The sequence below is a fragment of the Suillus clintonianus genome, assembly GCF_016758775.1.
Source record: "Suillus clintonianus strain FC179 chromosome Unknown DEU56scaffold_38, whole genome shotgun sequence".
NCBI classification, from domain to species: Eukaryota; Fungi; Basidiomycota; class Agaricomycetes; order Boletales; family Suillaceae; genus Suillus; species Suillus clintonianus.
This window is the reverse complement of record NW_024539262.1, coordinates 519-22,366: the sequence shown is the minus strand read 5'-3', so window position 1 is coordinate 22,366 and position 21,848 is coordinate 519. Positions and strand designations below refer to the sequence as shown.

At 47.8% G+C, this 21,848-nt stretch overlaps 4 protein-coding genes across 4 annotated transcripts; 2 read left to right on the top strand and 2 right to left on the bottom strand.

The window, feature by feature from the left end:
- Positions 1-2,980: 2,980 nt before the first annotated feature.
- On the top strand, positions 2,981-3,193 carry DEU56DRAFT_691490 (uncharacterized protein; the record flags this gene model as incomplete). Its single annotated transcript, XM_041347140.1, has 1 exon — positions 2,981-3,193. A coding segment is annotated over one exon (213 nt), but the record flags the coding sequence as incomplete, so codon positions are not given.
- A 5,863-nt stretch (positions 3,194-9,056) lies between these two features.
- Positions 9,057-10,049, bottom strand: DEU56DRAFT_756302 (uncharacterized protein; the record flags this gene model as incomplete). Its single annotated transcript, XM_041350002.1, has 4 exons — positions 9,057-9,443; positions 9,505-9,657; positions 9,733-9,918; positions 10,026-10,049. 4 exons carry the CDS (start codon positions 10,047-10,049, stop codon positions 9,057-9,059), a joined length of 750 nt encoding a protein of 249 aa, XP_041208130.1.
- Positions 10,050-10,303: 254 nt separating this feature from the next.
- Positions 10,304-11,406, top strand: DEU56DRAFT_980889 (casein kinase I; the record flags this gene model as incomplete). The annotated part of the gene is made up of 3 exons (XM_041359804.1): positions 10,304-10,376; positions 10,437-10,711; positions 10,762-11,406. The coding sequence occupies 3 exons, from the start codon at positions 10,304-10,306 to the stop codon at positions 11,404-11,406; spliced, it is 993 nt and encodes a 330-aa protein (XP_041208129.1).
- Positions 11,407-18,709: 7,303 nt separating this feature from the next.
- DEU56DRAFT_737271 (uncharacterized protein) lies at positions 18,710-21,118 on the bottom strand (the record flags this gene model as incomplete). The annotated part of the gene is made up of 9 exons (XM_041348575.1): positions 18,710-18,923; positions 18,972-19,110; positions 19,167-19,352; positions 19,401-19,795; positions 19,850-19,998; positions 20,046-20,211; positions 20,259-20,452; positions 20,500-20,871; positions 20,921-21,118. 9 exons carry the CDS (start codon positions 21,116-21,118, stop codon positions 18,710-18,712), a joined length of 2,013 nt encoding a protein of 670 aa, XP_041208128.1.
- Positions 21,119-21,848: the final 730 nt, after the last annotated feature.

The window sequence follows — 21,848 nt, the reverse complement described above, 5'->3', positions numbered from 1 at the left end:
TGTCATGTAATGATAACCGGAAGCCGACTGACGCTATTCCACAGGTCACTTCCACCAACGACTTCAAGTTGTTGCTTCTACTATGTCAATTTGAGTTCCTGTAGATCGACATCGTCGGCGAAGGCGCGGTTACTGCCAGCGGGCTCATGATGAGTGTAATGGGTGGCTGTGCTTTTGCTTCCTTATTTTACGCATGTTAAACCTGAAGCTTGAAGAGCTATTGAAGTGGCAGTGTATGTTGGGGGAAAGTGTTTAGTTTACGGACTGATTTGAGCGGAGTGGGTGGAAGGAGCCTCTGATTCGGGGGATTCAGTGACTAGACCTTGAACGACCGTGTAGACAAGTGACTTGGTTAACTATCCGTCCCATTAATAGCCATTAATACTCACCGTTGTCACGGGCCCAAGCTCCTTTGACGGCAGGGATGACCAGGTCGCGGTATGTATCCTTACAGGCACTTTTCTTCTCCTATCCTCAGCCACTAGCGATCCATATCTATCTGCCAGTATATCATCAAGTTTGGAGGAGATGGTTTAGGATCATAGGATCTTTAGTCTGCCCCCGTGTTATGAGCTAACACGATACAAGCACCAATAGTAATGTATATATAGGTAATTTCGGACCACAAATCAGAACGCTCGCTGCGAGGGCAACATCTCTGCGGGCGCTTATTTCATTCTGCATCGAGAGCTGAGGGAAACACAAGTGAGGATCGCAGCACGGGCGGCACTGAAGAAGACAGACTTGCCAGGGATCCAGTCACGGAAGACAGCCTTCGTGGGTTCATCACTCATGGTCATCATGTGAAGGCACGCTTCGAGAGCTGCTCCAATTTTACCTTCCCGAACGATTGCATGACAACGTTGTTGGTTTGCAGTTTGCCACAGGGACTTGGGGTCCCAGCCGAAAAGCTGTACAAAGACGTAGTTGAGCATGGAACAGATGTTCGATCGTATCACATAAACGTACCACGACAAAGTCCTCGTACATAGAATGGATGTCCAATTTAGAAAAGAAAGCGGCAGCGTTGACGGCGGCACTGAAGTGGCCAACAGCTTCTCTGTGATGGGTGGCATTCATGGCAATAATTCCGAGCTGGAGTTGCAGATACGCCTGACATGCGAAGCGGAGAGAAATTAGTGAGCACACGAACGTGGGCTTGATGGAATGCACAATACTCACTTCCACGACTCGACAAGCGAGAGGATCAGCACTGTGACGGGCAGCTAGCTCTTTGACAGGTAGCACTGCCTCTTCATTGATATTTGCATTGAATAACGCGATAGCCTAGAAAACCGTAATGAAGCTTAAGGTATGAATGAAAATTTACCTACCTAAATCAAGAAAAGGAAATGAGTCGTTTTTGGGTCTGCGTCTGTGAACGTGAACGCAAGGTCAAATGCTGCCATCGCCTCGTACACCCGCTGTTTTCCGTAGAGGGCGAGGCCTTTGGAGATATAGCCCATCAAGGTGGGTTGAATGCTGATGGACTATGTCACGATGAAAGTTAGCCTGCATTACAGCTGTGTGCGAAACTAATGGCAGTGACAAAATTTAAATTTTGGCATCCGCGGTGACGAAAAAGGAAATACATAGAACGACGCGTCCTGGATAAAGTTGCCGGGGTGCGGTTCTGAACTGCCCGAACCGGTTCCAAACCGTGAACCGCACCATCGGTGCAGTGCGGTTACGGTTAGGTTCGACTGATGCACGCTGGGAGAGGTTCGTGGTTCGGGCACTGAGCATTTTATGTGAACCATAGGGAACCTGTTCGAACCGTAACCGCACCATATGTACTAGTAAATAATCACCTTGAGAAAGAGGAATCTTGATGTCTGTTTTGGTCGTGCAGCCGGCAAAAATTCAACAAAAATCAAACAAAAATACAAAGTACTATTCAACTGCATGCAGCCAGTGTGATACACTTCAAAATGCCTCTGCAACTCGAAGCTCCAGCACTCAATCCTGATGGATCCCTAAAAAATGCCGAAGAGATGGAATGGGTTCACTCTCCTACTAGTGAACCTGCATCATTGACTCTCAAAATACCAGCGAGGAATAAACCACCCTCACCAACCCCATTCAAAATCATATCCTCAACCCCTGCTGACTTCACAAATCCCCGAAAACGAAAAGCTGACAATTCCACACCTGCAGTAATTTCCGATCCAACGTCAACTCGCCCAAAAGGGCAGGTTGGTGCCAATACAAAGTCGAAGAAGGCTGCGACTGTCGCAAAGCCACCGGCGATTGCACGGGTGAAGCAAAACGGGATTCATCGCACGGGGTCATCCACATCGGTTGAAAATGAGACCGCTGATGACACAGCATCCGAGCGGAACGAGCCAGTCAAGAAAAAACGAAAAAGAGGTGATGGTGCTGCCGATATCCTGACCATCTTCAAGCTCATCGACGATGATGATCCTTCGCAAGGTTATCTTTGTGAGCCTTGTGTGTGAGTACCGAACCCATGTTTCATACTTGTGGGAAACTCACTTGACTTGGACTAGCGAGCTTCGTGAAGCCAATCCGAAAAAGCACAGCAAACTGCAAACTATCTTCAAAGGCAACAACACTGCTATGCGTACTCACATTCAACGTATGGGCATGTCTCACTATCGTCGATACCGGGAGAAGTGCGTGCAGCAAAACATTGACATGGATGAACGATGTATTCCACAAGAAGAATTGGACCGCTTGGAAGGCAGGGCAACCGATACGTAAATCACACACAATTCATTTTGAATTGTCGGGTCTGATGTAACTTTGTTTGATAGGCAACACAGCATTCTGAACTTCACGGAGACTATGAAACCTATGATGGCGCCTCAGTATACTAATGATGGTCTACAAGAGCATATTATTCGATTCGTTCTAGAGACTGATCAGGTGCGTGAATAAATACATAATCCACCTATCAGCATTGAAAATATCTGCCTAGGCACTATCAATTGTTGACCATAAGTCGTTTCGTGAACTTCTCGCTTACAACAGCCGGAACAAAACCAAAGACACGGATATCCCACATCGGACAAAAATCACCACCTGTGTTCTCGAACGTGCCGATGAAATTCAAAAGGATCTTGCTAAGGAACTCCAGGAATCTCCTGGCTGTGTTTCACTTACTTTCGATGGGTGGACGTCAAAGATAATGACATCATATCTCGCTGTAACAGGGCATTGGATGACAAGAGAATGGCAGCTGCGTTCCGAATTACTATCTTTTTCAGAGGTTTCAGGTAGTCATACTGGCGAGAATCTCGGCGAGGAATTATACGATGTTTTGGATAAGTTCGGCATCTCTGATAAGGTTGATTCAATTTTTATACTGTGCTGTGTGTTGCTAATCTGTGTCATGGTGTATATTAGGTACAGAACATCACAGCTGACAATGTTTCTGTCAACGACAAAAGTTTGCGTGTCTTGGGCAAGAAATTAAGGGATGAGTCACATGACTTTAATGCAACAGCGCAGCGTTCGCAGTTTGTACCATCGAAATCTTATAATTGTTTTTACAAGACTAAATGTTGGTGATAGCTGCTTCTCGCATGCTGTGGCCCTTGCTGAGGGCGCATTTTTGACCAAGCTATCTCCCAGCATCAAGAAAAAGAATTCAGCAGGAATGGATGAAGACGTCCCTGTGATCCCACCTCCTTCAGATGACATATCCATGGGTGAGATTGATGCCAGTGCTGACGATGAAGACACGGAAGATGGAATTGAGGCTCTTATCCGAGAGGCTGACACTGCATGTGCAAACCTACCTGCTGGTTCAGAGCAGGTAAAAGTAGTTTCAGGACTTCTACTGAAGGTTCGAGGTTTCATTGCAAAGGTAGTAGTACCTGGACAACTATCGAGGGCAGCTATGGAAGCCAAGGACACTGCGCGGAGACAACGTTGGCTCGACGACGCTGTCGACGAAGTGCAGTTGGGTGCGAAATAGCTCTAATACCTATTTTTTTCAATTTTGGTAGTAGAAAAAGTTCGAACCGGTTCGCACCTGAACAGCACCATATAGGACCGGTTCTTGACCGAACCGTTGGCTAATGTTCGTGTTCGATGGCCTTGAGATATCATGAACAGGTTCGTGTTCGGGTTCGGGCTGTCATACCTCGAACCGGTCTTGAACCGCACCCCGGCAACTTTAGTCCTGGATGCTGGGGAAAGCTTTGTGACTTGTCCAGGTTTTTCAGACACTGTTAGCCATCCCTACTACGTATACTTTCGCTATACGTGTTATATATACAATTTGCTATGGCGAAAGGAAAGAAGTCTGCCCCGAAGAAGCCCACAATTAGAATACCACCAAGACCACTCCTCTCACTGACTAGTGCTGCCGCAGTCCGGTCCCAAACCGTGGTTCGAACCCGAACCCATCCAGACTGGACCAGTGGTTTGGTCACAGGTTTGGTCTCTCTCCTGGACCGAACCCCCTAACAGGTTCGGGGTTCGATGTCGTCACTGAAAAATGCGGACCGGTTCGGACGCGTCCGGACCGGTCCGAACCTGCACCACGCGCACAATTCCAGCTGCGTGTTTTTCGTGAGGCTTCCTGTCAGTTTAAGTAGTGCGCTCACCAACTTCTGTTCCTTCTCTTCTTTTGACAGTAGCGTTCCCCACATTGCGCAAGCAACAAGGGTGCTTTTTTCAGCTATGCAACGACTCGAAGCACCGGTACTATGTTCACCGTCTCTCATGTTTGATAAGTTGCTGACTTCTAATGTTTTTTCATTCAGAATATACCTACTACTGTGGTGATTCCTGGGTTTTCCACCAAGTTTGCGCAATGGATTGTCATTTTGGAACTTGAAGGTGCGCAACATTTTTTTATTTAGTTTGAGATATATATATTCACTTGTGGTATAGGTTCGACATTCACACTCCCTGCTGCAACTATGTTCGAGTCGTCTGCACCAGCCCGTTGTCCTGACGGTTCGTTGAAAAGCGCTGAAGAGATGGAGTGGATACATGACCCGGATGATGACACTACCATCCTCCCTCCCCCTCCTCCATCCAAAGGCACACTCAATTCATTTATCCGTCGTTCAGGCCGCGCTGTCAAGCCTACAGAGAAGATCCGGGAGACTGCCAGCAGTATCCCGGCCAAACGGTCAGCTGTAGGACCTCCTGCCCCCGCACCCAAGAGAGCACTCATGCGCACCAGAAACGAAGAGCGTGACGACAACGACAGTGACGAATATGACACCGAAGAAGAAGCCCCTCCACTTGAGGATTTTACAGATGATGAGGAAGACGATGAGAACGAGAACGAGGAAGCTTACCAAAAGACGAAGAAGCTTGGTGACCAGGATCGTGAAGACCGTAAATCCCTCAAGAAGGTCGAACGCAGCGCTGATTTGACCACGATCTTTACTTTCGAGAAAGATCGTGTTAACCCCCACACCCAGGAGCGCGAAAATGGGTGGTGGTGTGAGGGATGCAAGGCTAACAATGTTCCGCTTCACCAGTGCTTTTTTAAGGGGGGTATTTCGACTCGACGCACGCACATTGCACGGAATCCCAAGTGCCATTACCCTATCTACAAGGACCGCTGTGAACAACGGGGTCTCACGATGCACGATCGTGCAATCCCTCGTAACTGCAAAGCGGACGTGCCACAGCCTACCTTGGACGCCTCACTTACTCCCAAGATTCCTGCATTCACAAAGGCTGGACTCATGGATTACATTGTCGAACTCATTGTTGCCGAAGATGAGGTGAGCGACTCTCATTTTTGATATATTTTAAAACACTTATACAACATTATAGGCCTTTCAACTTGTAGATAAAGGACCCTTCCGCCGCCTACTTCAATATCTCCGGCCATCACTTTCAGACCGAGACATTCCCCACCGTACCAAAACTCGGGACGAAATACTCGAACGTGCAAAGCTGGCAGTCGAGCGCGTGAAAGAGAAGCTCAGCCGTGTCGATAGCAAAATTTCCATGACGTTCGACTCTTGGACGTCTTTTCCTGGTCACCCTTTTCTGTCAATTACAGCGCATTACATAGATTCCCCAGCTGAAAACCCTCATGAGTGGGAACTTAGGGTGGAGCAGCTCGCGTTCGCACCCATTCACGGCAATCACAGCGGTGCGAACATCGGGAAGATTTTGATCGAGAACATCAACAAATACGACATCCGCACGAAGCTTGGGTGGTTCACGGCTGATAACGCATCAAACAACGATACTGCCGTTGAGATGGTTGCGACCTCTATTGACCCTTACGGAGTGGAGTGGAAACCAATTGAGCATCGAGTACGGTAAGTTCGTTCATTAAGTACTGAATTTGAGATTACTGATGAATATTCAGTTGTATGGAGCACGCACTCCACTTAGCTGCAAAACACTTCGTTGAAGAAGTGGCTCCTACACCGGCAAGCGTCTTGCACAAGAAGGCAGCTCAAGCTGAAGACGAGGACGAGGACGGCGAGGAAAGTGTTGAATTTGACGTTGGTGACACTATTGGCAAGGCGCTTGCATTTGTAGCGCAGGCAAGTTCTTTAATGATCTATCTGCTATTGTATAGTACTGACATGAGACCTTTGTTTAGGTCCGGAAGTCTCCTCAAGCTCGCGTCTTCCTTCAAAAGTGCTGCAAGGAGGTGAATGAGCCCCCATTGGAGCTTTTGAAATGGGTCCGCACACATTGGACGTCTCTTTTTAATATGTTGGAGCGTTTTTTTTAAATTGCGCAAAGTAAGTTGTCTACTACCGACTACATGAACACATTACTGACTTGATTATTAGGGAGTAAACAGATTCATCCAGCTCGCTGATGACAGCGACGAGGTCCCAAATCTGAAGGGAAAATCATATGCGGATTTCAGGCTTTCAGCGCACGAGTGGGCAGAGTTGGAGTTGATCCGTGAAGTCCTCCAGGTAAGTCATTTCTCTCTACCTTCCGCAATTATGCTTATGTGCTGCACACCGCACACCAAGGAGCCAGCAGATGCTCAACAGAGCTTCTCTGCCACACGTGAACCAACCGTATGGAGAACCATTCCAGTGCTCGAATGTCTTCAAGACACTTTGCAAAACATGGCGAACACATCAAAATTTGCCCGTTTCTCAATGGCCATCGAAGCTGGTGTCACTAATCTCTGCAAGTGGTATAGTAAGACTGACGACACAGATGTATATTTCATTTGTCTTGGTATGTCTCTCGTATCTATTCTAATGCCTTTGAATGTCATTGACCTTGTTGGTGTAGCGCTGGACCCCAACTACAAGGTCGCGTACGCGAAAGACAAATGGACCACTCATTCTTTCAAAAAAGGCATGCAATGCCTCGAGAGCACGGTACGTCACTCATCACTCATTTCTGTCAATTGTATACTAATCTTACATAGTTTGATATGTATCATCACAGTAGTACTCCCTCGCAGGCTCCTGCAGAGCCGTCTGTTACTGCGCCTCCCTCGCTTGCTCGCCAAGGCTCGTATGGCCATAATTGGATGCGAAGCTCTGTCAAATCGCGTGTCATGAATGACGCAACCACACGAAGGCCTCGTCAAGAACTCGAGGACTATCTAGATGCACCGCTCGAGGACGTCAACAATGTGGTGGCCTGGTGGGGTGTACATCTTGTTATTTTATTTGTATTGCTTTCGTACTAACATGATTCAAAAAAACTTTAAAGCACCATTCTATACAATACCCGACTATTTCCCGCATCACAAAGGACTACCTCGCCATTCAGGGATCAGCTGTTGCATCTGAGAGAGCATTTTCGAGCGGCGGCATTACTGGGACCGTGCGTCGCAGCTGTTTGAAGCCGACAACATTCGAGGCTCTTCAATTGCTCAAGAGCGCATACCACCAAGGTCATATCTCCGCAACAGCCCAGGCTGAATTCGCCACTCCTTATGATAACCGCGTCGACGTCAATGAAGAGTTCTAGTAGCTATTCGTATTGTACATGTCATTTTCATTTTGATTTTTTTTGCTAATTAAATCAATGGTTCGAGGGTTTGAACACGTTCTGAACCTGAACTGAACCCTTGTGAACGCGTTCGAAGGCGTCCGGTCCAGGGTTCGGCCATCTTGCCTGAACCTGACCACTGGTCGAGTTCGGGGTTCGCAGATATAGGGTGATGAACCTGACCGAACCGGACTTCGGCAGCACTATCACTGACACCTAATGCTTCACAGATATCCACTGTTACGGTTCTACTCTTTTCTCCTATATTCTATTCATTTCCATCACCTTCTATCATATTCTATCGTACGATTCTCTTTCTCTTTTCTGATTGGCTCTTCATTTACAAGCTCCACTTGAACATTCATCGCTTACCCTATTTAAACCCTCTATCTATCGCATGTATTCCTTAACTTGACCTACGCAGACCAGGGCATCAGGAAAAAGGGAATTTTTCTTAACAACACTTATGGTGACTTGAAGGTGATTCTAAGTAAGATTCAGTAGAATTCTGCTAAGTACGTCATTGCTTAAAACAAGTAGGGTCTTCCGATGAATATGACTTATTGTTACACTTATCAGCGCTTGACATAAGTACACAGTTAAGCAATGACATCAAGTGTGACTCATCATGTCAGATTCTCTCAAAGACACATTGTAAGCTAAATCAAAATAAGCAGACCAGAAGTAGAGGGATTCAGCTCTAAGCAGCCACATAGGTCCAAGTATATATTTATATTTTGTCTTTAAGGCTCCCAAGGTTACAAAATCAACGGTAAGTGTAGAATTCAGACAATAAAGCGGTGAGAATCATGTGTATTCATACCATGCAAAAAACATCCAAGCATATCTTTCAAGTTAAGACTCCCAAGTTCTACACAGTTGATAGGTAAGTGAACAATTCAAGCACTCACAAAACTGTTCAAGTCGGATGTATACCATTAAGATCATGATCAAGACAAAGCGGTCAGGAAAAGCATCAATTCAAGTGGTGACTAAGACAAAATGCGAATGAAGACGGCCAAGCGAAGGAAATAAGTGTGATCATAAGAACTGCCAGAGTTGAATCAGGTCAGTAAGTGAATACAGCGCTGGCAAGCAAACCACCGGCAGAATGACAAGAACAAATGTTACTACTCCACGTCAGAGCCATCCGAGTCTTCGGACCCAGACTCGGACTCCGAGATGTCCACGAGCTGGGCGCGTTCGTCAAAGTCTTCATCATCCACAGCGTCATCGACGGCTCTATCATTGCCAGAACGATGGCTCTTCTTGGAAAATTCCTTCGCAGAAGTGATGATGGCTTGGAACTTCTCCTCTCGGAGGCTTTTCACGATCGACTTCACATATGAGCGCGTGGAAGAACCCCAGGTGACGTCATTGAAGCCCGTTTGGCGATTGGAGACTTTGCCGGTTGAGTGATTGAGTGTCTTCGGCAAGGGTATAGATTTGCCCTTGGCAGCGAGAACCATTTCGATGGTTATGGTACGAGTAGCGATAAGCGTCAATGCTCGTTCAACCTAGTAGTAGCAATGAGTGATCAGCGAGGTGTGATTAGAAAATAAAATAAAAATATATTACCACAGCACATGACAGTGCTAGACCCCCAGCAGGATTCAAGTCTTCTTCCGGCTTGTCTAGTAGTCCATGTATCTTGCGAGCGCCGTTGATAGCAGTGAAGTGGGCGCCAAATGTTTGCACCACGAAGGCACCTTGATAAAGGCCGCGGAACTTCTGTATTGCATGTTAGTACTAGTGGCACAGCGACAATAACAGAGGCAATGAATAGAGATAGTGAGAAGCACGTACAGATTTATCATCACCGTTTGCCTTCTTGTACAAGAAGCGAAGCTTGTCCAGCGCGTAAGTAGCGAATTGGACACGATTATCATCGGAGTGCTTGAGTGTGTCCTGGGACTCGAGGTATGCAATGACAATTGCAATGGCTGCTGAGCCGATGAAGCTTCGATAGGAGTCAGCAACACGCTGGACAGTCTATAGTACCAGGTTGAAGTTAGTATTGCCATTGAAACATATGAACAGACTTACTATGAGATACACGGTGCTCGTGCTTGTGACTAGTACAACCGCAGCTCGGCTACGGCCCGCTCCGGCTTGGCGTTCATCGGTTTGCAAGTATTTTGGCTATCCTAGTGAGCCAAGCTACTTATATATAGTTTGGTCTGGTTCATTAGCCGTTTGGAGTCCCACGAACCAACTGTGAGCCAAAAATAATCAACAGCGGCTCGAGCTGGCTTGAGGCCAGCTCAAGCTGATTTATAAATACGAAATCACGTCTTTGTCGAAGTCTCATACCCAGTTAGTTCGACTGTTGCTCCTCGAGGCCTCAAGGCTCAAATTATCTCATAGTATACCCACCATGAACCATAAGGTCCCGATACGAGTTGACGGTAGATTCAGACTCGGAGATGTTTTGGGATCTGGTTCATACGGTGTGTTGTTCACAAGCTGACTATAATTATAAAAATTAACATACTATGGACCCTACTTAGCTGTTGTGTACCACGCTCGGAATATCATCAAAGATGATGCAGTTGCCGTAAAACTCGAATCCATCACAGCCCAGCCATCTTCTGTACAACGCGAATACGCCATTCTGAAACGACTTGAAGGTGGAGTTGGGATACCCCGCGCTCTCTGGTTCGGTCGAGAATCAACATATCATGCTTTGGTTCTCGGCCTCCTTGGGCCATCACTGCATGATCTTTTCCTCGCACATGATCGAAAATTTAGCCTTCATACTGTTGTCAATCTAGGAATCCAACTGGTCAGTCGGTTCGTGCTGGGTTGTTGCAGATAGGCTAACCCGTTTTCCAGCTCTCACATCTTGAGTACATCCACTCAAACAATTATGTTCACTGCGATATCAAACCGCAGAATGTCTTGATGGGCCTTGGACATTTGAAGCACACTGCATTTATAATCGATTTCGGTATCGCGAAGGAATACTGGGACACTGCAACCAGAGTCCATATTCCCTTTCGTCAGAATCAACGTCTCACCGGCACTCCTGCCTTCGCTTCAATCAACAACCACTTAGGAGTTGACCTGGGTCGTCGTGACGACCTTGAATCGCTTACATACATGTTGATCTATCTGTTACGCGGCTCCCTTCCATGGTTAATCAGTGACCACGAGAAACTCTCCAGCTCTTCCATACTCGAGCGCAAGGTCAACACCACCATTGAAGTCTTATGCAGTGGAATTCCCGTCGAATTTGCAAGTGTTCTCATCTACACGCGCTCTCTTGCGTTCTCGGAAGACCCCGACTATGAGCATCTCCGTTCATTGCTTTGTGGTCTTCAAGACACCTTGGCTGCGCCATCTACATGCTCGCTGGATTTCAGCATGCCTGATAATCACACCACACATCACCCTCCAATCTCCAATGAACGCTGGATGGTCGAGGCGGCCCCATGTCTGCCGGATGCAACACCACTTCGCAGATCTACTCGTGTGTGAGTATTCTGTCTCATTTTCCCATTCACAATCTGAAGCTAATGTAATTTCGAAGTTTACACCAACGTAATGCCTCTCCCATGCACCCAACTGCACTGCGGAAAAAACCATTAGTTGCTAGATCACGCTGTTGAATATGTCTTTCTATTTCTACATAACTGTACAGTGTACAAGTCTACAATGTGTTTCTCATAGGTTTCAAATCTTGATTCTTGAATCCTACTGCGGCTAGGCCTGATTCCTGACCCCCGAGGGCCGACTCCACGCTGAGTCACGCAGCTTCTTATCTTTTTCTCACCCTACCATCTCCTTGCCCATCGTCCTTGCAACTTGCAAGTGCTGTTTTTCTGCAAATCGGTCGGCCTGCTACAGAAACAAACTTGTCCTGGATACCTGTACCTTACTCCTGAAGCCTGAGTCCCAACATCCACCAGCCTCGCCTTATTGAATCATATCACCATCATGACCAACCTTCTGGATGACGCAGGGGGGATTTTCCACTAACACCCCAATGCCTTTCCACATCGCAATTAAATGCACAATCAATCAGCCATCGACTCCTGGAATGAAGGTAAGCATTAACTTGCTCGACCTTGACCCAGTGGTTGATATTTGAAACACGTGTTCAGTGATCGTCAAACCATGCACCCTGGGTCCCTGACAACCATCGCAAACCATTTGCAAACATGAGATGTCCCTTTCGCTGGATGCCCTTTCTATATCTATATTGCAATCTGGCTTCTGGACAGCCGATTGACTCTGAGGATGTAGGTAAGCCTTACTGTGCTCGATATAACCAACTGATTGCAAGATCTAGGGTACATCTGAACGCACATCTTATGGTATCAGTATCCCTCTCATTGGGCAAGGTAGTGGGCATTGGGGAAACCCCACACATATATTGTGCTGCCCAGGACCACTTGAATGAACAAGATCTTCCAGTACGTACGCTGGCCATACGTTCAGTTGTCCCCTGGTGTCATCACAATTAATAATGTTGTCCAGACCTTCCCTTGTGCGTACACGTTGGACTTGTCATTGGTTGACTCGGCACTGGCATTTCCCCGCTGTTTCCCTTGACGAAGATACATAAAGACTGTGTCTTTGAATCTTTACTCTCACTCAAACATGCCTCCTCGTCGACGAGGGCAGAAGTCTCGAGTTACCAATGTGCCTACTCATACTGCCGCTGCTCCCATTGACGCTACCCCCATCGTTACCCCCATCGCTGCCACTATCGTGCCCATCGCTGCCAATGTTGCGCCCCCCATCGCTGCCAATGTTACGCCCCCCATCGCTGCCAATGTTGCGCCCATCGCTGCCGCTGTTGCGTTGAACGTAACTATGCTTCAACACCCCCAAAGGCAACGTCAACTGCCTTTGAGGTTCCGCAATAATAGCCCAGTTCGTGCTGGCACTGGTCGCACGCCAGATGATGGAGAATACATTGACATCCCCAATGTCTCTGGGGATGAAGAAGATGACTTGCCTGCACCCAACGTTAGGGCTCCTCCAGTTCCCAGCCCTCTGCAGACACTTACCAGTACTATCTACTCCACCCAAGTTGATCCCTTGGCTACGGGTGTCCGAGGAGCGCAGCCAAAAACCAGTGCTGATGTCAATTTCTTCTTTAGGGAAGATCCAGCTACTAAACGCAGGATCTGCCGAATCTGCGAGTGAGTTTTGCGTCTGCAATTATTTCGTTCTTTCTAACGGCCTTGTCCAGGGGTTTGCGGGTGGAGGACCCTTCACACCTGGTTATGTCGTATAAGCACTCAACCAGCACTTCTGCCCGTCGTACTCACGCTTTCTACCACCACTCTGACGTTTTCCTGCAAGAGGCGGAGCGCCTACGCTGGCCTATCTTCATACAACCACTCAATGACCGACTCGCTGAAGGATGGACTTTGGCAGCTATCCGTGAGAGGCTCCGGGACCCTGCGTATCACATTGAGTCGCTCGGTACCATCCCTAATCAGGGACACGGCAATTTTCCACCTGGAACCACCTTATCTCCAGACGATTTTATCCCCGATTTCAGCATTGACGAGATGCACCGTCAATTGGTGAAATTCATCGTTGCGGATGATCAAGCAAGTTGATATTTACTTTCTACGTGCCCTTGCTAATTCAATTTCTGCAGGCGATGAACGTTATAGAATGTCTAGAATTTCGACGCCTGATACGTTTTTTGCGGGAGGATTTGACCGATTCAGACATTCTCCACCGCACAAAACTTCGTGAGCTCATAATTGTAGCGTGGCAAGAATATTTCCAGGTGTTGAAAGGTGATCTTGCCGTGAGTGTCTAGTTATCGAGAATCCCGCCATACGTCTTATGTATTCTTACAGAGGGCGCAAGGAAAAATATCCTTTACATCTGACCTCTGGTCTGATCAGAAGCTCCGCCCCTTCTTGGCTCTCACGGCTCATTGGATTGCCAAGGAAGAGCAGACGTCGGTGCTCGTCCTGAAGGCAGCATTAATCGCATTTCATCACGTTCCAGGAAGTCATACCGGCAAATCTCTCGGTTCAGTAATACTGAATCTCCTCGATCGCGCTGACGTTGCAAAGGATGTGAGTGTTCAGCTGTACCGTATGATGTGCTCTGACTTCGTTTAGCCTGGACACTTTACTTTGGACAACGCGGCGAATAATCAAACATGCATGAAGGAACTTTCAAACCTACTCGAAGAACGCGAGATCACATATGATCCAATCGAAAACCGAATTCCTTGCTTTCCGCACGTGATCAACATATGTGTAAAACATATTGTTGACGACTATGCGACAGCGGATTTCTCATCCGTGGAGAATACCTGGAATGTGTGTGGTCAAATCGTCGTCAAGAATGAGTATGTCGGCGCCATCACCGGTAAAGCTCTCGAACGGGCCAGAAATCTTGTTCGCTCCATCCGTGCATCAAACCAACGACGTTCGAATTTTAGGGATACCATCGTGATAGGTAATGAAAAGGATTGGTTCCGGGGAGATACAGGCGAGCCTATAAAGCTCCCTACAGTCGAGCTTTTGCTCGATGAGCCAACCCGCTGGGATTCAGTTTATGTCATGCTCAATCGTCTACGCAATCTACGTCAGGTGAGGTCTCATCTCACTGAATATTTGTCGTGGGCTAACCATTGCTCAGGCGGTTGATATGTTCTTCGAGTCTCCCAACCAACGTTCTATATACGACAAAAAGTTGAGCCCAATAGAATGGCATTTCCTACAGGACTTCGAAGTCATTCTGGAGGTCAGTATCGACATCTTCGTAACCTATGTTGTATTTAACCTTGTAATTTCAGCCCCCCCACAGAGCTCAGCAATCCATGTCGAGCGAGAGCACTCCCATGTTGGGTCGTGCGGTTCCAGCGTTTGAAAGGTTACTTGAGGATTGGAAGCAGGTGGCCAATAGCGCCCCGCACTGTGCACCGCTCATCAACATTGGTTTGACTTGGGCGGAGAAGTATGACGACAGGATGTCCTGCACAAATGCATATGCCGTTGCGATGTGTGAGTCCCTCACATTTTTATAAAATTTGATGTCTTATGATCGGTTTATAGTTGTCGATCCAACCTGCCGAATGTCATGGGCTACGGATCATTGGGATGAGGACCGGGTAAAGTCAGCAAAGGAATTCATTTTCAAACTAGTACGTCTATCTCTATCTAGCTAGCAACAGCATGCGCTCATATGTCCTTTAGATGCATATCAAAAGAGCACAGCGGACCTCCAATACACCGGCTCCAATCCAACCACCCCCAAAACTACAATCACGCACGCTAGGCTCCCGTGTCTACGGACTTCGTGAGGGGGATGCACCGCCAGTTGGCGACGATATCGTCCAGACAATCGATCAGGAGTTTGCGGCTTATACCACAGCTAACATCAGCCCCAGGGGAACAAATATACTCTCCTTCTGGCAGGTGAGAGTCGTCTCCATCAAGTGACGTATTTTGTTGTTGACCACGAGATTTTGACCAGATGTCTGAGGGGATGTTCCCAACGGTTTATGCCGTTGCTATGGACTACCTCCCAGTCCAGGCATCTGCTGTTCCCTGTGAGCGAGTGTTCTCGTCGAGCAGCGAAACGTACACAAAGAGGCGTAACTGTATCAGCCCGATCCTCATGGAAGCTCTACAGATGGTCAAGTTCTCCTTAAAAAAGGAGCGACTTAACTTCACCAAAGGTTGGGCGGCATCGCAATGGGCCATGGAAACTGGGGTGGTATCTGACAATAGCTTCGATGAGCTTTTGGGGCCTGTTTCAAGTGGACCTACAGATGACAGCAGCGCATATGACGCTGTCCTCAAAGCCATCGCAGAGCAAGAGTGCGATGACATCGACGACGAGGTTGTCATTTATGATATCTGACATGTCCTTGATCTTTCATTTTTGTTTTTCACGTTTTGTTTACCCTCACGCACCTTATGATTCTTCTTGCATTGTGTTTGCATATTGAATTTCAGTTGTTATCTGACAGTCTCCTCGTCTAGGCAATCCGGATATTCTTCAGTCCACTACTGGGTAAGATCCTTGACATATGTTGAGCTCGAGGATCGCCCTTTCTCGGCGCCAGTTTACTGACCGATGAACAATATACTCGAAATGACCGTGTCGCACTTCTTCTATGAAGACCCAAAGACACGAACTCAGATGCCACTGACCGTGTATTTAGGTGGTTTTGGTCCTCTCAGAGCTCGTTTCTATCAGGCTGCCCCCCCTGGACCGTTGACTAACATTGCCGCCTTCTCCTACCACCTTCCTGCCTCTGCCGCCATACAAACCTCTGCCCCCCCTGGACCGTTGACTAACATTGTCGCCTTCTCTTACCACCTTCCTGTCTCTGCCGGCACGTCGTTCCTTCTTCGTCATCGTCTTCCTGGGCTTGGTGATCTGTCCCACGGAGCATGTTTTCAGCACCTCGGAATTGGCGTCACATTCGTATACCGCTTCGCCGAACAATGTGTATACGTCGGTTCGGGGAGAGGTGTTTGATCTTACGACCGTTGCGGCGACTCATCAGCGCGTTGTTAGCATCGTGCCTGTCAAGACAATCCTTCAGACGTATGGCGGTACTTCATCAGACAAGATCTTCCCCGTTCAGGTTAGTGGGATTCATATGGACAGTTTGGTTCTTTCTTACCTGCTTTTAGGTCTCTGCGTTGTGTAATGGCGTGAGTGGCTCCGTCAGCCCTTATGTGACTCTCAGCTCTGCCAACGACACCGATCCCAATGCTTCGTATCACGACTTCCGCGCTTTCACCAATGATTCCCGTCCAGATTGGTACTTTGAGAGTATGACCATTATGCGATGGAGCAACCGCGTCGGATACATGGGTTACACGCCTGCAGAGATCAGTACCATGGCCAACTCTGGCTATTTCTGAACGTTCACGGCCGGGTAACCGTGGCAAGCGTGATTATCAGATGGTGATCATGCATTTCTTGAACAAGGTAAGCATCTTTTTCGTGGAATTGTGGGGTTGTCGTTTAACCTTGATGTGCAGGTTCACTTCAGTACGCCCATGAACCCGCTCGAACTGGAGATGTACCACCAGATCAAGAATGTGATTGGTGTCAACCCTGACGTTCTTCGAGTATTTGTTTACGGTCGATGCTGATACAACAGTGGAGCCTTATTCTGTCCACCGGTTGATCTCTGCGTAAGTCAATGTTCGTTATTCCGGGAATTCCAGGTTGATGTTTGTTTTTCTGTAGGTGCATTCATGACAAGAAGGTGCTTGGGGTTTGCGGTGAGACTGAACTAGCGAACGCGAAGCAGTCGATTATCACAATGATGCAGGCAAGTCTTTAGACCTATAAAGTTGTCGGAAATTCTAATGGATGTCTAGGTCTACGAATATTTCATCTCGCATCACATGGCCAAGGCTTTCGAGAGTCTGTTCGGATCTGTTACCTGTTTACCTGGTTGTTTCACCCTATATCGTTTGCGGACTGCCAATACCCACAAGCCCCTTTTGATATCCAACCAGATGATCCAGGACTATTTGCAGAACCGCGTCGATACCCTGCACATGAAGAACTTGCTGCACCTCGGAGAAGATCGATACCTTACTACTGGCCATCCTGATCTTCTCTCTCATGCTCCCGCTCTATTCGTTCTGGCGTATGGATGACTTCTCCTGGGGTGCCACCCGTGTCGTGTTGGGTGAATCTGGCAAGAAGATGATCGTTCATGTAGGTGTTTTGTGGTCCCCGTTATTTTGATTGATACTGATGAAGTTTCTTTAGGACGAAGGCAAGTTCGATCCTCGCGCGATTCCTCTCAAGTCATGGAATGATTACGTGCGTGGTTTTAGGTCCCTTTGTAAATATATTACTGATCTGGTTTACAGGAGAACGAGCTCTGGGACAAGGAGTCGAACCACAGTATTGGCTCATGGGCTCCTCCCAATCAGTTCCACAAGGAGGGATATGCAGCATCTTCCCCGCGACCACCTACTGTACCCATCATCCACACATCCCTAGCGCACCTTCCGAGCTCATCGCCGTCGTGGAATGTATACCCAGAGGACTTGTATAGCGGAGGTGCATATGCTAACCTACTCTAGGGCGGGTACGTACTTGCTTATTCGTACTCGTGTTCTAGCGCTGACGTGATATACAACCCAGGTGCGGTATTGGCTTATAGGACCGGAGGACGGGCGGCATGTGTGTGTGTTCGTGTGCACGAGTATCATAGCGGCTAAAGGTGCGTGCAACCGACGATCGAGGTAGAACATGTAACTGATGAACCCGCTTCTTTCATTACCACCCGCAACTATCCCCCTATCCCCCATACCCTTCGACGCCCTTCGCGATCTCTCAAACGCCTCCACCCAACGCCGCCGACTCCCGCCGTTCGCGACCAAACACCCTCACCATCCAACCCCGCCACCTCGTTCTCCAACCCTCTCGTCCTCTTTCACCTCCTCGCTGCTTTAATTTGCAGCGTTTCTTCGTCACGGATGGCTTGTGTAGCTGCCGTGGGGGAGAAACGCAGCACAGTTCCTGCTTTAGTTGAGTTTTTCATCAAACATTAACGAAATAATGACATACTTGGTCTTGGGGGGCCATTAGCGCCCGTGTGATTATCGATCGTGCGTTGGTAGTAGTTAGATCTTCGATAATTGTAAATGTAATCTATTTTTGATCAATGTGTAATCATAAAATTAAAAATATAAAAATATAAAATTCTAATTTTAAATCAGCTGGCTTGAAGCCGGCTCGGAGACAGTAAGCACACTTTATTAACTGGGCCAGGCCATGAATTATGTAAGCCATAACTAATCACACAGCTTGGCTAATTACAGCTCCGCCCACAGCTAAAGCCGGACAGAAGCCGGACCCACGGCAACACTAGACGCATAGCAACGACGTTGGGCATATACAATTCTTGAATTTTTGACCAGGCATCAATCCGTCGTTGCAAAGTGTTACTCCGCTCAAGCAACTTCCCTTGTTGATTATCAGTGACGTGTATACCACACCCGCTCTTGTCGACTCTCAAACGTCGCCTGGGAGAGGCTTAGTGGCATCATACGCAAGGATGAGAGAAAACGCACTGTTGTTCTTCAAGCTCCAGCCCTGAGCTAATCAACACACTCAGAGAACAGTCCTCGTGCAATGCGAGGGACGCTCCACTCTGAAGATCTGATTCTTCTTCCTTTGCGAGTGCTAGCCGGACCGAAGCCAGCGTAACGACTGTGATTATAACAAATCAGGCACTTGGCGTCACTTCGACCAATAAGTGAACGAACCATCTGCATTTCGCTCAAAAGGGTTTGGCTGAGACTGGTCATCCTCCCATGCCTCTACTTGCAACCTCCATTGATTCAGAATATCCCCGTACTCATCCTTTAATCCTTCTTCCAAGTTGTTTAGTGCAGCTTGCTGATTCGCGCGCTCAGGTAAGGCCTCCTTCATTTTATGTAGCATTGTAGTACCTAGTGAGGCAGATGAGACTAGCATCACGATACAACAGAGATACGCACCAAGGCCCACAATTTTCTTCCAGTTCGAATCGCCAAAGAAATCGTCCAATGTATCACGCCTTGCGCCGGGCCCCATCTCCTTCGTACTGGATGCGACGGGATTAATGTTAGCCCACCCGCGCTCCGGAGCTTCGCCATCGGTTCGACCAACGCCACGCTTGAAATTGAATGAGAATGTCGTTTGACATTTCTCAATGTGGGCAGGGAGATGGAATTTCGGGACGAAGAAGGAGACGGCCCTCGATACGAAATTGAAGTGCATTGAAAGCGGAAACCCCTTCATACGTTGCCAGAGCTTCTTGTGCCATTGACAGGCAATGTCGTACGAAATGTTGAGATTTTGTAAGGAGCTGTGACGGAGCGTTGAAAAAAAGAGGTAGTCCATATTGACGTATCTATTGGCGAGCACCTATCAGCGCATACAAATGTCAGCAATTGAGCAGACTCACTTCTCTCCCTTTTGCAAATCTCCAACGGCATTCGGACGCTTCATGTTGTGACGGGCACAGTCGATCGTGCCAAGCCCGGTAGCAGCTAGCCCCCTATTAGTCTTCGCATCAGCCATATTTACCGCGTTGTGGCTGGAGCACGTAGATTTCTAAAACGAATCAACGAGGGAACAGCATAGCAAAGGAAAGGCCTCACCTCTTGGGGGACGTCCATTTTATCTTCGAGAAATTGCTTGTATGTATCCTCCTCTACAAAGTACGCCCATCCGCGACTTAATCCCGGGTCCACGGTATTAGTTGACACCACTTTGCGTTTGAGACGAAAGTTTGCATCGATAGCGATGAATAACGCGTATATCCAACTAATCAAATGTTTAGTGAATGACCAATGACAGTACTTCTAGCTCACCGTTTTGCAAGGGGAACATTCTCCCAGTCCTCGGGCAAATTTTTACCCGGGTGCGGGCATGCTGGGCACAAGACCGCACACTCACCCTCTCCCGTGGCTTTCACCCCTTTCGGGTCATGCCCTCTCCCAAAACGTTTAAGCATCAGCAGATGCCGCCATTCGTGGATCATTCTCATAAAAGATTCATATCGGTCCTGAGAACCAAATAAGTCTGTGCGTGTACTAATAATCAATGACGAACCTTAACGCGCGTCAAGCCAGTGTTATCAGTGCCCCACATAAGAGCACTATAAAATTCGTAAGCGGACACCTTCGACTCGAAAGACAGCAAGTGGAATTCATCCAGAACGCGAAAGGTTGCTGCGGTTTTGGGGTCGGCCGTCGTTGAAGGAAACCACGACATACGGAGTAATTGCTGTATATGAGAATCTCCCTTCGCACAGGCACAGAAATCTACTAACACCTCGTGGATGCCATAGGAATCGATGACAACGAAGTCGTCGTTGAAAGCTCGTCGGGGGTTTGGGCACTTCTCGTTGAGCGCGTGACCCAATTGAATACGGAGGCCGAGGCTCTTGAGGGTCACACGTTCGAAATAGTTGCTGTTCCATTTCTGTGTAGATCAGTCAGACCTTATATATAAATAGAAATACCATACTGACCTGCAACCTGTGCAACGGATGACGTTGATGAGCCACCGTGATGCAAGATGAACAGCAGAGATCTACTCCGAAGCAATCTTGGCATCGATACTGAGGGCAAGCATTGCCACAACTAGAACAAGGCGCTTCGCGGAGCCCCCCTCTGCCCTCAAGGCGCAACATTTCCTCGAGGAACAGAGAACGATGATCTAACCACATGAGTAATGGATGATCCTGGATTGCGTGAGTGGTTTGAAAGGGCAATCTGACCATTACACTTACCCCTGCAGTACGTGGTTTTTGTAAGGTTGGACGTCATCTGACGAAGGTGCAACATCGATATCTGATGTACCATAATCGTCGAAAGGATCCGGCATGACATTTGGTGAAGGTTCCCGCGCACGGGATGATTGTGCATTCTCGGGAGGTTTGATGTAGGAGCGTTTGTAGCTGATAGAGCCATTGTGAACATAGTAGTTGGTATGTTGTCTTTGCTGGGCCGACTGCGTGGAGGTCCGTGTGTACGAATTTAGCGCTGGTTTCTTCTTCCGTTTCTTCGTTAAGGCTTGTAAGGTGTTGCGAACCTCCTGTGTGCAGTGTATGACTTGAACTGGGGGTGAGGACGAAGGCTGCGCAGATGATGAAGCAGAGGTGCCATTCATGGTCACGAAATCGACTAGGTCGTCACGGTGTACACCCAACAATCCAATCCCAGTGTAGCTACATATGATATTAATTATAATTTAGTAATAATGCTGAGGGTGTTCTTCGACTTACCTATTTCTCTGAACGCCAGTGTAATTGGCAATGGCAATACTCTGTCCATGTGCGAACAGCCAGAAATCCTTTAACTTGGATGACATTGCGAATTGGTAACACACTGCCTATTCGCCGCCAGGTTATTATGTAATCGAGCCTCTTCCACTCATTCTTGCTGTTTCTACTTTAC